At 53.3% G+C, this 14,452-nt stretch overlaps 1 protein-coding gene across 1 annotated transcript in view; it reads right to left on the bottom strand.

Annotated features, from left to right (window-relative positions):
* The window catches only part of ASB18 (ankyrin repeat and SOCS box containing 18), a 78,322-nt gene that overhangs the window by 19,094 nt on the left and 44,776 nt on the right, over positions 1-14,452 (bottom strand). Inside the window, exon 4 of the mRNA XM_040231826.1 lies at positions 8,119-8,623. Within this exon, the coding sequence (XP_040087760.1) occupies positions 8,119-8,623 (505 nt within the window). The remainder of the gene's footprint in view (positions 1-8,118; positions 8,624-14,452) is intronic.

Consider the following 14,452-nt stretch of genomic DNA (forward strand, 5'->3'; position numbering starts at 1 on the left):
TCTATTCTCATTACCATTTAATGGTTTGGGGAAGGGTGAGTTTAAGCCAACTGGGGTCAATAAAACACAGAAAAGGACTTCCTCAGGGTTTCTAGAGAAAAGTGGCTGAATCTGAACAGGAAGCTGGTTGGAACAGTTGCTGGAAGCCACTTAGGGACCAAGAAAAGGACCATTTTGAGGGCCAGGTTGACTTACTGAGCTTAGAAGGCATATGGTTCTTTGATGATGTCACTGAGACTTAGAAATAACCAATTGTGAAGCCTGTGCTTCTTGTTATGAGAGATTCAGGGGGGTTGGAACCAAGTCAGGCAGGGGCTGCCTGGCAGAGGCTGTGACTTTGAGAAGGAGCTGTCTGGGGATACTGGAGCCATGGAGAGGAACGTGTTGCTGTAGAAGCTACTCAGGACGGAGGAAGAGGATGAGAAACACCTTGGCTTTATTTCTCCCTCCACCTCCAATTTCCAATGGTGTCTCCCCTGGCTGAACCCAGCCAGAAGCCAGCTATACAGGGCTGTGTGTTAGCTTGAAGGGGCTAGCCACAATGCCCACACCTTGTCAGAATGCAGAGTAGAACAGAGAGACAGCACAGCACCCTCACTCACATCCTTGGTTTGATTCTCTTTACAAATAAGTTCTGCCTTTTATTTCCTTTAATGTAATCTAAGAAAGCTGAGTAGATGATGCTTTTTAACTATGGTGTTGGAGAAGACTCTTGAGAGTCCCTTGGACTGCAAGGAGATCAAACCAGTCAATCCCAAAGAAAATTAGTCCTGAATATTCATTGGAAGGACTGATGCTGAAGCTTCCAATATTCATTGGAAGGACTGATGCTGAAGCTGAAACTCCAATACTTTGGCCACCTGATGCAAAGAACTGACTCATTTGAAAAGACCCTGATGCTGGGAAAGACTGAAGGCAGGAGGAGAAGGGAATGACAGAGGATGAGATGGTTGGATGGCATCACCAACTTGATGGACATGAGTTTGAGCAACCTCCAGGAGTTGGTGTTGGATAGGGAAGCCTGGTGTGCTGCAGTCCATGGGGTCACAAAGAGTCGGATGTGACTGAGCGATTGAACTGAACTGAATGTAATCTAATCTACCATTGTGTTCTTGCTTTCTTGGTATAAATTTATCTCCTCCATCTTCCTTTTCATGTTATTCTGTTGACTTCTGATCTTGTTTGGTTTTATGGATGTAAAGACTGTATCGTCTTGCATTCCATACAGGATGGCACACAGGCATACAATTTCTCAGATTTTCTTCTGGATCTTTTGATGAGAGGAACAGATTTCCTCTTTATTCTCAGGAAGCTATCTCATTCTTTTTTCCTGCCCCTCCATGAATCCATTTATTTTTCTCTGTATTCATCTCTGGTTAAGCCTAGATCCAGACACGAAGTCTGTGGACACGCAGGGGAAGTCCACGGTCCTTTTCTCTGTTAGCCTTTGAGACGGTGGAGGCGCAAAGTGGAGGAAGGCTGGTAAGGGAGATGCCCAGCCCGGGTCCTAGTCTGTACACTCTCCTGGTCACCTGTGCTCCATCAGGAGGCCTCTTCCTCCCACCCTCCCCCCAGCAGAGTCAGCAGGTTGCTATGCAACCTCGGTTCCTCAGTTTCCACCTCTGCACTTTTTACTGCATCTCCCACAATGCACTGCACCCCCACCAGCATCCACTGCTACTTGGTGGACCTAAACGTTTGCCTTAATGTCTACTTGACTGCCTGAAAACTTAGGGCCATGCAGCAGAGGTGTGCTGGCCCTTCCTCACTCAGACGTGAGGTCTTTCTGTTGGTGCACGGAATTTCTTTCTTTCCCTCTCCCCCTTCCTTCCATCCTTCCCTCCGCTTGTGGATGTCTTCAGAGATACTTTAACATGAAGACAGGAGCAGATGCTCTTTGAACCTGATAATCATATTACCATTATCATCTCTAGTCCCCTTCCTATCCAAAATTTGTTTTTTCCCTAATCCATGATGGTCACAAGGCTGGGCTTAAATGGGCTTTAGAGAAGGAGACAGAATGACCACAGGAGGCTGGGGTGCAAAGGGAGAGCCAGGCAGGCGTGCAGTCTCCCAGCCTTGCACCCCATGGTGGGCTCTTGATGAGCTGGTATTTCTGGCTTACACGAGCCACCAATAACATGCGTTTCCCTGGAGCGCAACAGCCCCTGAACCCCACTGGCCCCTTTTCCACGTTGGGAGGAAATGCCCTTTTAAAGAGAGTAGTTCACACTGGACCTCTGCACATCTAGCCTGTTTGTCTTTTGAGGTATTTTAGGCAGTTCCTGCGTCTTCAGACCTTCCTCAGGCCAACCTGGAGCCTCCAGCTACCCTCCCATCAGCCCTCTCACTTCTCAGCAAAATAGTCAATGGCTCCCAGTGACTGCATGCAACCTGGACCTCCCCACCTCCCCACCCCCATTCTCTGAAGAGCTACCCTCCTCCAGACCCCTCCTCCCGGGGTCACGGACTGTGACAAAGTCTTATTGCCTGTCTCTGGGAATTCATTTCCTGTCTCTCCTCTGTTCCACCTCTCTGGGGCTCCAGACCCTCCCCACCCTCTGACCAGCCCCCATCCCCGCGTTCCCTCATATTTGCCAGGCAGCTGGCCGCCTTCATTATTTCTACGCCAACACGGTTTAAAAATCTCCGCTGCCTCCTTGCTGTCTGCCGAGACGCGGCGGCCGCATAACTCTGACAACGCTGATGTCATTAGGGTCTGCGCACGCTCTCTCCGGCTAATGAGGCGGCAGAAAGAAAATTAAGGGGGGGGAAAAATCACACGGGCACATTGCTTTCTGTGTAGATGGATAAATAAGAGCAAGGGAAACGGAGGCGCGCTGTTGCTGAGAGCTCACCCCTCCTAACACGGTGGGGGCAGCGTGTGTACACACTGCTGTGTGAAGGCAGGGAGAGGAGCCCTGGGTTTTGACTACTGCTCCTCCGAGGCTCCCCTCACGGAAAACTGGAGTGTGAAGTCCCCTTGCCGAATTCCATAATTAGGTAAAAAAGAAAATACAAAAACTTCAGGTCCATATTGGCAGCGTGGTCAATGACCAGAAGGAGAGGCAAGACCGAGATTTGCAGATGTTTCTAGAACCCTAGTCATTCTTGCCCTCCACCTCCATTTCCCCTTGTTCCAGCTGCCTACATCCCTCACCTGGTGTGCAAGACTGTCTGTGGTTTCCAGCAGCGCTCTAGGCCAGCATGTTCTCTACCCCTGAGCAGAGAAGTCACCCCGCCCCCACTCCCACCTCCGGTTCCCATTGGATTATGTCACTTCCCTGGTGGCTCAGATGGTAAAGAATCTGCCTGCAATGCAGGAGACCCGGTTTGATCCCTGGGTTGGGAAGATCCCCTGGAGAAGGGAATGGCAACCCACTCCAGTATTCTTGTCTAGAAAATTCCACCAGCAGAGGAGCCTGGCTGGCTAGTCCGTGGGATTGCCAAGAGTCAGACACAACTGAGTGACAAACACTTTCACTTTCTTGATGGCTTAAGATGATGTAATAGACTCCCACTGTTCTTAAGACAAAGGCTGCAACCCTTAAGGAGGGCTCTGCCTAGTGCCCCAGCTCAGCTGCTTCCTTTTGCTGTTTCCTCTCCAGTTACTGCGTTACCCTCCCCTCCCCGCCCCACATATGTTGCTGTGTGCCTCCTGCCCCAGGACCTTTGCACCTGCTGTTTCTTCTCCCTGGAATGGTTTCCCCTCCCCTCTCCACATAGCTGCGTCTTCAGCCTTCATATCTGGGATTGCACTATAAGAGCTTGAAGGAGCCTTGGACCCCCACCCAGCCAGGTTTGGTCCCCGCACCTCCCCCTGCCCCAAGTTTGGCACTTTCAAGGTTTGCAGGGCCCTCACGCCACAGCAACTTCATAGTGGTGTATGTGGTTGTCTGAGTTAAGGCCATCTCACCCAGGTGACTGGCGGCTCTATGTGTCAATTAAACACCAACTCCAGCCTGGAGCACAGCTGCTCCTAGCAATGTTTGTTGAACAAGGGCTTAAGGGATGCCTGGGGGGGGGGAGCTTTCATCACTGGCACTGTCCAGGCATGTCTCCAACTCGGGGGCAGGTCTGTGTGTGTGTACTCAGTCACTTTAGTTGTGTCTGATTCTTTGCAACCCTATGGACTGTAGCCCGCCAGGCTCCTCTGTCCATAGCATTTTCCAGGCAAGGATATTGAAGCGTGTTGCCATTTCCTCCTGCAGGGGATGTTCCAAACCCAGTCTCCTGCATCAGCAGGCAGATTCTTTACTGCTGAGCCACCTGGGAAGCCTTATGTGCTGTGCTTAGTCACTCAGTCATGTCCGGCTCTTTGTGACCCCATGGACTATAGCCCGCCAGGTTCCTCTGTCCCTGGGACTCTCCAGGCAGGATACTGGAGTGGGTTGCCATTCTCCCCTCCAGGGGATCTTCCCAACCCATGGATGGAATACAGGTCTCCTGCATTGCAGGCGGATTCTTTACCATCTGAGCCACCAAGGAAGCCCATGAATACTGGAGTGGGGAGCCTATCCCTCCTCCAGGGGATCTTCCCGACCCAGGAATCGAACCGGGGTCTCCTGCATTGCAGGCGCATTCTTGACCAGCTGAGCTACCAGGGAAGCCTGGGAGGCCCTCTAAGCGGAAATTATTTATGACTGCCCAAGTGAGGAGCAGAAGGCCAACAGAAGGTGAGCAAAGTCCTTATTCTAGACCAAGCATCCAACCTGCAAAGTCAACTAGTCGCAACCAGTCCAGACCCACCCTCGTGTGCGTTTCTCCGCCCTCGTGTGCGTTTCTCCGCCCTCCTGCCGGCGGCTCTCCTCCAGGCGGGGGACCCTTCAGACCCAACAATTTCCAGGATTCAAACCTGGCTGCAGCCTAACACCGTGCCTGCACCTGCCCTTGCGCCCCGACCTGACTCTGGTGTTAACTAGCGGTCAGCCGGGCAGAAAGGCCTGGCATTGTCAACACGCCAGCATCCCCAGCCGTGACACCGCTTTGATGTCGGCGGCCGCGCACTGCGCGCGGCTCCGACGGCTGCTCTGAGTCCGCCCGCCGTGGTGCTGGCGCCTTTGTCTGGGCGTGGGGGGGAACTGTGATTTATGTCATGAGCTCGCTGTGAAACCTTTTGCCTCAGTAATTCTGAGCTCCGTGGGTGTCTCTTTACATCTATTTACAGCGCGGCGGCTGCCCACGGCCGGCCTGCTCTGTGACATTCCCGGTGCTTCTGTGTACGCCTCGCCATGGCGCTGAGTCCTGCCTGCCGGGCGTCTTTGTGGCTCGTTTCAGCGTGTTTGCTGCGCGCTCCACGGGGCTGCTGAGCGAGTCGGGGCTGCCCTTTGATGTCCCGCGGGGAGATTAGACCCCTTCCCCGGTGGAGCACGCGCAGGGGGCCTGGGTGGAGGAAGATGCTCCTGCCCGATTTCTAGAGTGTTCGCTTTGGTTGAAGGCGGGGGTGGGGTGGTGGGGGCGAGGCCAGAGTCTCACATTGGCTGGGAGGATGCCCAAGGCAGTGGTAAACGCGCTCTTGTCCACAACTTGTTCCTAGCGCCAGGGGCCGGGGCTGTGGACATCCTTAGCGCTCATGCGGGGATACCCTCTGAGGATGTGGGGATCTTCAGAATAAAGAGGTGGGATGCCCATTTCCAAAGAGTCCATGCAGCCCCCGGGGTGGTGAAGTTGCTGGAATACTCTTCTCTCATTCAACAAACTCTGAGGGAAGATCCGCAGGTGCCTGCACGGTGCTCTGTTCAGGGCAGGCCTTACTGCTATTCCGTGAAAGCCGTCTGGAGATTAAGATTTCTCAAAGAAACTCCAGTGCCTTCCACGGCGGTGTGGACTTGCTGGGAGATGCTTCGTCATTTCCAGGAGCCAAGCACCGCTCCTGGCCCCTGGGTCTGCACTGCAACTAGCTGGTCCCAGATGCAAACCTCATCCAGCCTGCACCCCACTGACCCAGCTCCATTCCTGAGTGGCCGACAAAGGGTTCCCCAAGGGGATCCCAGGACAGGGCCCCTGGAGGCCCGGAGGGGAGGCACTGGGTCTTGCCCTGCATCTCTGGATCGAGTCGGGGCGATTCCTCCAGCCCTGGAGACAGGAGTTCACGGGCTGCCAGTCCTGTCCCCAGAATGTTGCCTGGGCTGCTGCACCTCAGACAAGGACACCTGGATGGAGATCAGTTTGCCCCAGGTAGTTTTTACTGTGGCTCTTCAAGGAAAGTCTTTCTTGTTTCTTATTCATTCATTTTTTTTTTTCTTAAAGTAATTTTATGTATTTTTGACTGTGCGGGGTCTTCATGAGGCATGGGCTTTTCACTAGCCGTGTCAGTAGGAGTTACTCTCTGGTTGCAGGGCGTGGGATTCTCATTGCAGTGGCCTCCCTTGTTGGGGAGCACAGGAACTAGGGTACACGGGCTTCAGCAGCTGCAGAACGTGGGCTCAGTAGTTGCGGCGCCTGGGCTCCAGAGCACAGGTGCAGTTAGTTGCAGCACACAGGCTGAGTTGCTCCTCAGCATGTGGGATCTTCCTGGATCAGGGATCGAACCCATTCCTCCTGTACTGGCATGCGGATTCTTTACCACTGAGCTACCAGGGAAGCCCTCTTATTCATTTTTATGCAGTTTCACAACAAAAGGGCTGAAAGATGCATCTTGGTTCATGGTATGAACTGGAGGGGTGGGAGGTTTCCATTTGTTTCCATTTTATCAGTCGATGGACTAAGCCTGCTAATATTGGGAAATGTTGAAATGTAAATTATGAATATATTACAAAAGTCTGTAATATAAATGTTACAGACTATAAAAATGCTGGCATTTCTTCCCTTTCAAGAGCCCAGGAAATTGAAATCACTGCATTAGTAGAGTGCCTCAAGAAAATTACTTGAAGACAGTGCAAGAGTTGGCATAAGAAATTGTCATACTGTTTGTCAAATAAGGAAACGCCCAAGGACTTGTCTGGGTGGATTTTCCATGTCTCACCTATCGTTTGAGAGACAAGAACTGTATTCTGTATACACCCACAAAGCAAAGTTGGCATCTGAGAACTGTGTGAATCTCACTATTTCAGACCATCTAGAATATTGTCCTTTTTGGATAACAGCTTTTAAGCTCTTTGTTTAAGACCAATCAGGCCAAAACATGTCTCTTGCATATGACTGGCAAGTCTGGGATAAATATTAAATTAAGCACAGCCAATTTTACATCTAATGGAATGGCTTCCCTTCAATGAAGTCTTTAGGGAGGACAACCTCTTAACCACTATTTTGAGAACTTTTCTTTTGGAAACATTTTGTATCTGATTATTTTCTGATGATAAAGCTTTTTTTTTTTTCCCTTCAAAATTTGTTAGATTTTATTTTTTATTTTTGCTGTGCCTGACAGCACGCAGGGTCTTAGTTCTCCCACCAGAGATCGAACCCCTGCCCCCCTGCAGTGGAGGCATGGCATTTTAATCACAGGACTATCAGGGAAGTCCATCTGATAAGAAATCTTTATTCTTCATCTGTCTCATTTCAGTGTAGATCTGACACATGAGAAAACGACGAGCTGCTCAGAGTCAAGTCTACAAAGTAGTTCCTGCACAAGCCTGACCCTGGACGGGACGCTTCACCGGACAGACACCCAGCTGGGGAATGTTAGGAGTCTGCAGTATTTAACAGGAGTGTGGTGAGGTCATCAGGCGGATGATCACATAGGGTATTTAGTTTCAAGTCAGATACCAGATGTGAGAAGAGGCTGGTTTCCATTGCTCACCAATTACACCCAAAGATATCTTGGCCAAAATATTTTGAGCCATCACAGCATCATAAAACTAAGTCCCTGGGACCTCCAGGTGACACCTTTGCAAGGTCACACTCGAGTATGTTTGTCACCCCAACGTGTTAATCTCCTAGGAACTCTAGAAAAGGCTTCCCAGCCCTTGCTCCTCAACGTGTGGTCCCAAGACTTCACTGAGAGCTTGGTAGAAACCCAGACTCTGCCACCCGTCTCCTGCAGATTCAGAATCGGCATCCGCACCTGTCTCCAGGGGGTTCCCCGGCCCCTGAAAGTCTGACAAGCGTGGCATGGCACCGGGCTGCAGGCCGGGTCCCTGCGCTGCGAGTCGTCGCGGCCTGTCCCGGGCCCCCTCTTACCTTGGGGAAGGCGTCGGGCCACACAGTGGGGGAGCCGTGGTTGAGCAGCTCCTGCACCGTGAGCTGCGGCTCGGCCTCGAGCGCGCAGGCGGCCGTCTGCAGCACGCGGGCCAGCGGCGACGCACCCCCGTAGTCTAGCGCGCGCGCATCGGCGCCGTGCCGCAGCAGCAGGCGCGCCAGGCCGGGGCGCGCGTGGCCGCAGGCCTTGTGCAGCGGGCTGCGCTCGTCCTCGTCCCGCGCGTCTGCCGCCGCGCCGTGCCTCAGCAGCAGCGCGCACAGGCGCAGGCAGCGCGCGTGCTCATCGGGCCGCCGGGCTGCCCCACACGCCGCGCTCAGAGCCGTCTCGCCGCGGCCATTCCTCGCGTCCACGCGCGCCCCGCGGTTCAGGTAGAGGCGCGCGTGCTCATCCAGGCCGCGCTGCGCCGCCACGTGCAGGGGCGTGTCCCGGCTGGCGCCGCCCTCGAGTTGCACCGAGGCGCCGTGCTCCAGCAGCGCCTGAGCGCACCTGCGGGAGGGCAAGGTCTGTCACTGGGATGGTGCTGCAAGCCGGCATCCGCGCCCTGCTTGCCCCAGCCCCACACGCCCTGCCTGCTGGTTCTGGGCCTTTGGACCCATTGCCCTTCTCCCCTGGGGAGTTGATCCTCAAATGGCAAGGGCAGGAATCCAGATCTCCACGTGCCCAGGTTATACAGGAGTCACCCTGGGCCTCAAAAGAAATGCGAGGATGGCAAAGCCGGGGGTCGGGGGCGGGGAAGGCTTCAAGGCTCACCAGTTACTAAATGGTGGAAACAGCTAGGAATTTTTTCCTCTATGTGCGTTAAAACTTTGTCATTTGTGACTACTGAGAGAGGTGGGTTCGATCTGTGTCAGAAGATACCCTGGAGAAGGGCATGGTAACCTACTTCAGTATTTTTGCCTGGAGAATTCCCATGGACAGAGGGGCCTGGAGAGCTACAGTCTATGGCGTGGAAAGAGCTGGACATGGCTGCCCGGCTAAGCACAGCACACACCTTCCAAAGTAGCACCGTATGCCTGTGCGTTAAGTTGCTTCAGTTGTGCCCCACTCTGCGACCCCAGGACTATAGCCTGCCAGCCTCCTCCGTCCATGGCATCCTCCAGGCAACCATACTGGAGTGGGTTGTCATTCACTGCTCCAGGGGATCTTCCTGACCCAGGGATCCAACCCAGGTCTCCTGTACTGCAGGCAGATGCTTTTACCGTCTGAGTCACCAGGGAAAAGCTAATACGGTCCAAATGCGGGAAGCATGACTAACCTGGGCTCTCTGTCACAGGTGGCAGTTGAGGACCTGGGAGTGCACGGTTGTAAGGGGGGCCCCTCAAACTGTTGGGCTGCTTATCAGCCGACACGTTCCCCTGCTTGTGGTGGTGGTGTGAGGGGAGGCTTGCCCTCTTCCTACGGAGGGCATCTATCAGTCCCTCAGGACACGGCGGCGGATGGGCCCTGGGGCGTCCTCAGACAGGACTGGAAGTGTGGGCAAAACACGCAACTGTGCCTGACTGTAGGACCATCAGTGTTTCTCTCCCTGAACGGACCGTGGGTTTTGGCAGTAGCTAAGTCCCACCGTGCTTCCAGGGCTTCCTCGGCTCCCAGGGGAAGCCAGTCTTCCCCAGAGGTGGGTGTCTCCTGCCGCCTCAGGTCCCTCAGGTCGGTGCCAAGACCGCTCTCCCAAGAGGGCAGTGTTCTTAGAGCTTCTTATACATCTGGGAGGACTTCGAGCATCTCAACCTAAGCCCAGGTGGCAGCTGCTGACAGGCCCACTGAGCCGGGGCCCTGGACACTGGTGGAGAACTAACCCAATCTGGCCCAGCCTGAGAGCAGGACAGTCTCACAGACCCTCCCGAGCCCCCCCTCCATTCTGCTTGGCGTTCGTGGGCACTGACAGGACACCAGCACCACTTCAGCCCCTACTCCTGGGTCACCTCCTGGGATGTTTCTGCCCTGGTGTTTGCTCCACCTTTGGAGTCTGATGGGCCTGCATGCTGGCTGCAGAGGGTAAGACCCTGGTCCCTGTAGCTCACCCTCCTGTTGGTGCCCTCTTCATCTCTGCTCTGTTGAGACTTGGCCCATGGGCCCCTGGCCCACTCAGCCCTTCCTGGCTTCACTCCTTCCCTGGGCAGCTCTCTCACTCTCTCTCTTCTCACCATCCTCGGTTCCCTTGAGTGGAGGGGACATGGCCGTCCCCTACATCAGCTGGCCACATTATGGGCAGCCATTCACCATCCACCCTCTCTTCCCCACTTGGCCCCTGGAGGAAACCCCAGTCGTGGAGATTGGCCCCTGCGTTCCACTGGTCCTCAGCGCCCTTTGGTCCACAATTCCTGGGACTGAAGGCCGGCTCCTCATTCCTTGCCCATTAGTGACTGTTCCACACATTGATCACCATTCCCAAGAAATCCTATTTTTTTTTTTAAAGATGATTTAGGTGGTGGCGAATCTTATTTGTGACCTGAGGGTTCTTCAGCCTTCACTGTGGTGTGCAGGATCTTTAGTTGCAGGCACAGGAACTCTTAGTTGCTGCATGTGGGATCTAGTTCCCTGACTAGGGATCGAACCTGGGCCCCCTGCATGGGGAGTGTGAAGTCCTAGTCACTGGACCCCCAGAGAAGTCCCAAGAGGTCTTGTTTCTACTCTCGTCCTTCTCAGCAGTCTGCCCCTACTTTACTCAGTGAGTGCAAATTCCCCCAGCAACAGCCGGCCTTCCTGCCTTGTGCCGGAGAGGCGGCCATGACACCCGGCAGAGTCTGTTTCTGCATGACCGCCCTCTGCTACTTCCATGTGTCTAAGGAAGGGACTCCCTCTCCATCCTGTTGCTCGGTGTAGTCCTTTCCTGCTTCCTTCCGGGCACAGCCTTTGTCACCCCAGTGTTTCAAGTGTTCTCTGGCATGTCTGACTTCTCTCTTAGATGGTTGGCTCTTTGGGTACAGAAATGGACGTGTCTTTATTTCTGCTTCTCGGCACCTCGGGCAGGGCTGGCCCACTACTGGTATTCTCTAAAAGCATGCTGAACAGATGCATTTCCTTAATGAAGGTCTTTCAGTTTTCCTTTGTGTGGCCGCTGTTTTTCCTGTTATTTACCTGACTGGGACTCTGCACCGGATCCTTTGAGGGTTTCGAGGCTGGAAGCCGCTGGTGTTAAATCTGTTTACATTTCTACCCAGGGACCTGCAATATTTTAAATCCTCTCTCCATATTTCTCTATCCTCCATGTCAGCAGTATCTTGAGAAGTGGTCTGTCTTGGGTGAAAGATCTTTACAAACAAGTATGATTTGATGTGAAGCGTCTTTTGAGACAATAAGCAGCTAAGAGAGGATGCAAATTTGACAATCAGAGTGCTTCAGTTTGCTTCCTCGGTGCCTCTCTGGGAGGAATTTTGAACAGTGCAGCAGGAGGTTAGAAATCAAAGGTTCCATCTCATTTTGCCACTGAGCCTGTGTGTGCTCACAAACAATCACCAAACATTTTCTTCTGCTCTGTTTTTTTTTTTTTTTTTTAAAGCAGCCCAGCCTCTCTGAAGAGGTCCACTGGGAAATACGAGTGGGTCTCTTTTCCACGTCCACAGCCTAAAAGGCTGATGGCCAGGTTGCTCTTTGCAACAAAGATACCTTTCAGAAGAATGAGGACACTGGCCCAGCCTCTGGAGGACCGAGGATACTCTTTTCATTTTTAATGAAGAGCTTCTAATTGGCTAAATCTTGGCACTTCCTTAGAGCAGGTCATGATGTAAGTTGCAGACCACAGGCACGAGAGGAAAACAACACAACGAATTGACTGGGGCACATCTCTGCTGGCACGCAGTGGGCAGTCATTAAAAATGAAGGCGTGGGAGCCTGATTAATGACATGGTGTCTGCAGTGGTCATGTGTAAAGACCAGGTTTGAAACAGCATCGAATGCTCCTATGAAAAAAAAGAGTAAATATGTATATACATGGGAAGAAAGCCTGGAAACATACAAGCCAACGTGTTCACCTCTGGATGGTGGGGTGAAGGGTGCTTTTATTTCCTTTTTGCCTGCCGGTATTTTCAAATTCACTTTCCAAAGTGACTCAGAGTTGCAGTTTGACAGCGGAACAACAGCAGAGGTTATTAATAACAGAACCATCCCCCGCCAGCCACAGCAGCAGCTCATGGATTCTAAGAATGTCAGCTCAGCGTTCCAGGTTTCCAGAATGCACTCAGATTTTCCATTGATCTGTCCAGGTGTAGGCAGAGGTCTTGGGAAGGCTGTAGAGCAGCACCTCTGAGGAGGTGAGAGGAGAGGCGAGGGAGGGGGGGGGTGGCGGGTCCTCAGTGACAAGCAGAGCAGTGTAACAGTCTCGGGGACCTGAAAGACCTAACCTTGTGTTTGTCAGCGTCTCCAGTCAAGGAAGAAGTGGCCCAGCAGGAAGGCGTCCCCCAAGCCTCTGCAGGACTGTGTGGGAAGCTCTGCTTCGGCTGAACTCTTTCCTCCAAGCGAGGTTTTCTCGAGCAGATGCCCTGCTGTGCTGGGAGACACAATGCGGAAGGCCTGGAGACAGTCTGGGCTTCCCTGGTGGCAGACAGCGTAGGACCGTCCCTGTCAGCAATCAAGGGTACGTTCTCATCCGACCATGTCAGAACGACTTGTCTCTATCTTACGAGATGAAGGAGACACTGTTGTCTGAACAGCCTCTGATACGAAGCAACTTGGGCAAACACTTCCCCTACCCCCCACCATCCCTCCTCCCCGTCTTTGATAATGATCATGGTGACAAGTTGTTACGGGGCCCAAGGTTGACAGTACACAGAAAAAGTGGCTTGAGCCAAAAGGCAGGAGTTAATAGAGATGAACCCATCAAGGGCGGTTGAATTAATGTCATCTTGACTTATCTGTAAAGAGAGAAATAGGCCTCCCAGCCCTCGCCTGGCACACAGCTCCCAGCCACCTCCGGCATCTTTCCGAAGCACAGCTTTCCCGCTCACCTGGCAGATGCAGACGGCGCCGAGCGCCTCAGCCCGGCTTCCTCAGTGCTCACCTCTTCCTTACCCGCTCACACCGCCTGCCAAACTGCCCTGCACCCCTCGAGACAGCGCCTGCTCAGGCTTTCCTTCCCCAGCTTCCCTCCTCCCCACCCCTTCAGTGGCACAAAACCCTCAGAAGTAGTGTTTCATAGCCTCTGGTTCTGAGCTGGGACATCAGTGCATTCCCCAGTATGTGATGTTTTATTTTTAGAAGAATGTTATCTTTACGCTTTGTGACGAGTCTGCACTGTAGGTGGAATTTGTATGTGGGGGAACTGAGGCTCAGAAGAAGACCAGTGACTCAGATAGGGCCATCCAGCCAGGGGGTTGGCAGAGCAGAGGCTGGCCTGCTGTGTCTGGCTTAGTCCTCTGTCATCCCACCTGGCTGCTCCTCCCATAGTTCCTGTTTGCTAAGCACCTTCTGAGAGCCAGGCAAGGCGCTAGGCATTTCCCAGAAGTGCTTTCTAAACCTTTCATTCATTGGCCCACTCAGTAAGTCGAGAGTATCCTCCATGCTCTGTACCCCAGGTCAAGGCAGGGGGCAGGGTCTCCTCTCTGAGCGCTCCGCGGGGCTCCTGGACATGCCTTCAGACAGGACGCTGAAGGCACAGAAGGCTGGGGACATCGCCTGGCTGGGGGACCTCGTGCTAGCAGGCAAGGAACAGGAGCGTGCTTCTCGCCCAGTCCTCTGGGCAAGTCTGCACTGGAGATTTCATTCTCTCTGGTTTTCCATGAGGATGTGGTTTTTGAGGCTTGAAGCAGTGATCTCAAGGGTAGAGACCTGGGAGAGGACGGTGACCCCATAGTCAAGTCAGAACCCCCTGACTGAGATGTGAACCCAGCTACTGCTGGAGACGAGAATGACTCGACGGTCGTCAGAGGATGATGGTATCCAAGGATCAATGCAACAACAAGGACAAAGAACTATCAAAAACAGGGTGAAATTCACAAAAGTCAGTTACATGTTTTGGGAGGGAAAACAGACCTTCCTTTCAAGCCCTCTCAGGTGGGTTCAGCATCTATCTCCGGAACAACAGCTTCACTTGCTGGAAATCCTTGGACCCTCCAGCTGCCCTTCACTGTCCTCCTGTGCTTGCGCCCGAACCCCTTGTGGCCAGTGTGTTTGCTGAGAGTAACGGGTGTCATGAAGCAGTCTTGTCGAATCATCATTAAGCTACTGTTCCTCCTTGGAGTTGACATGGAGGCGGATGGGCTGGAGACACGTCCCTGGGGCAGGGTGGCTGGGGCCAAGTCTGGGTCCATCCATGAGGGCAGGCAGTGTGGCTGGATGCTGAGCAAGGCAGGACTGCAGGGCGGGGCGGGGGGTTAGGTT

This window comes from Oryx dammah, unplaced genomic scaffold (assembly GCF_014754425.2).
Source record: "Oryx dammah isolate SB20612 unplaced genomic scaffold, SCBI_Odam_1.1 HiC_scaffold_28, whole genome shotgun sequence".
NCBI classification, from domain to species: Eukaryota; Metazoa; Chordata; class Mammalia; order Artiodactyla; family Bovidae; genus Oryx; species Oryx dammah.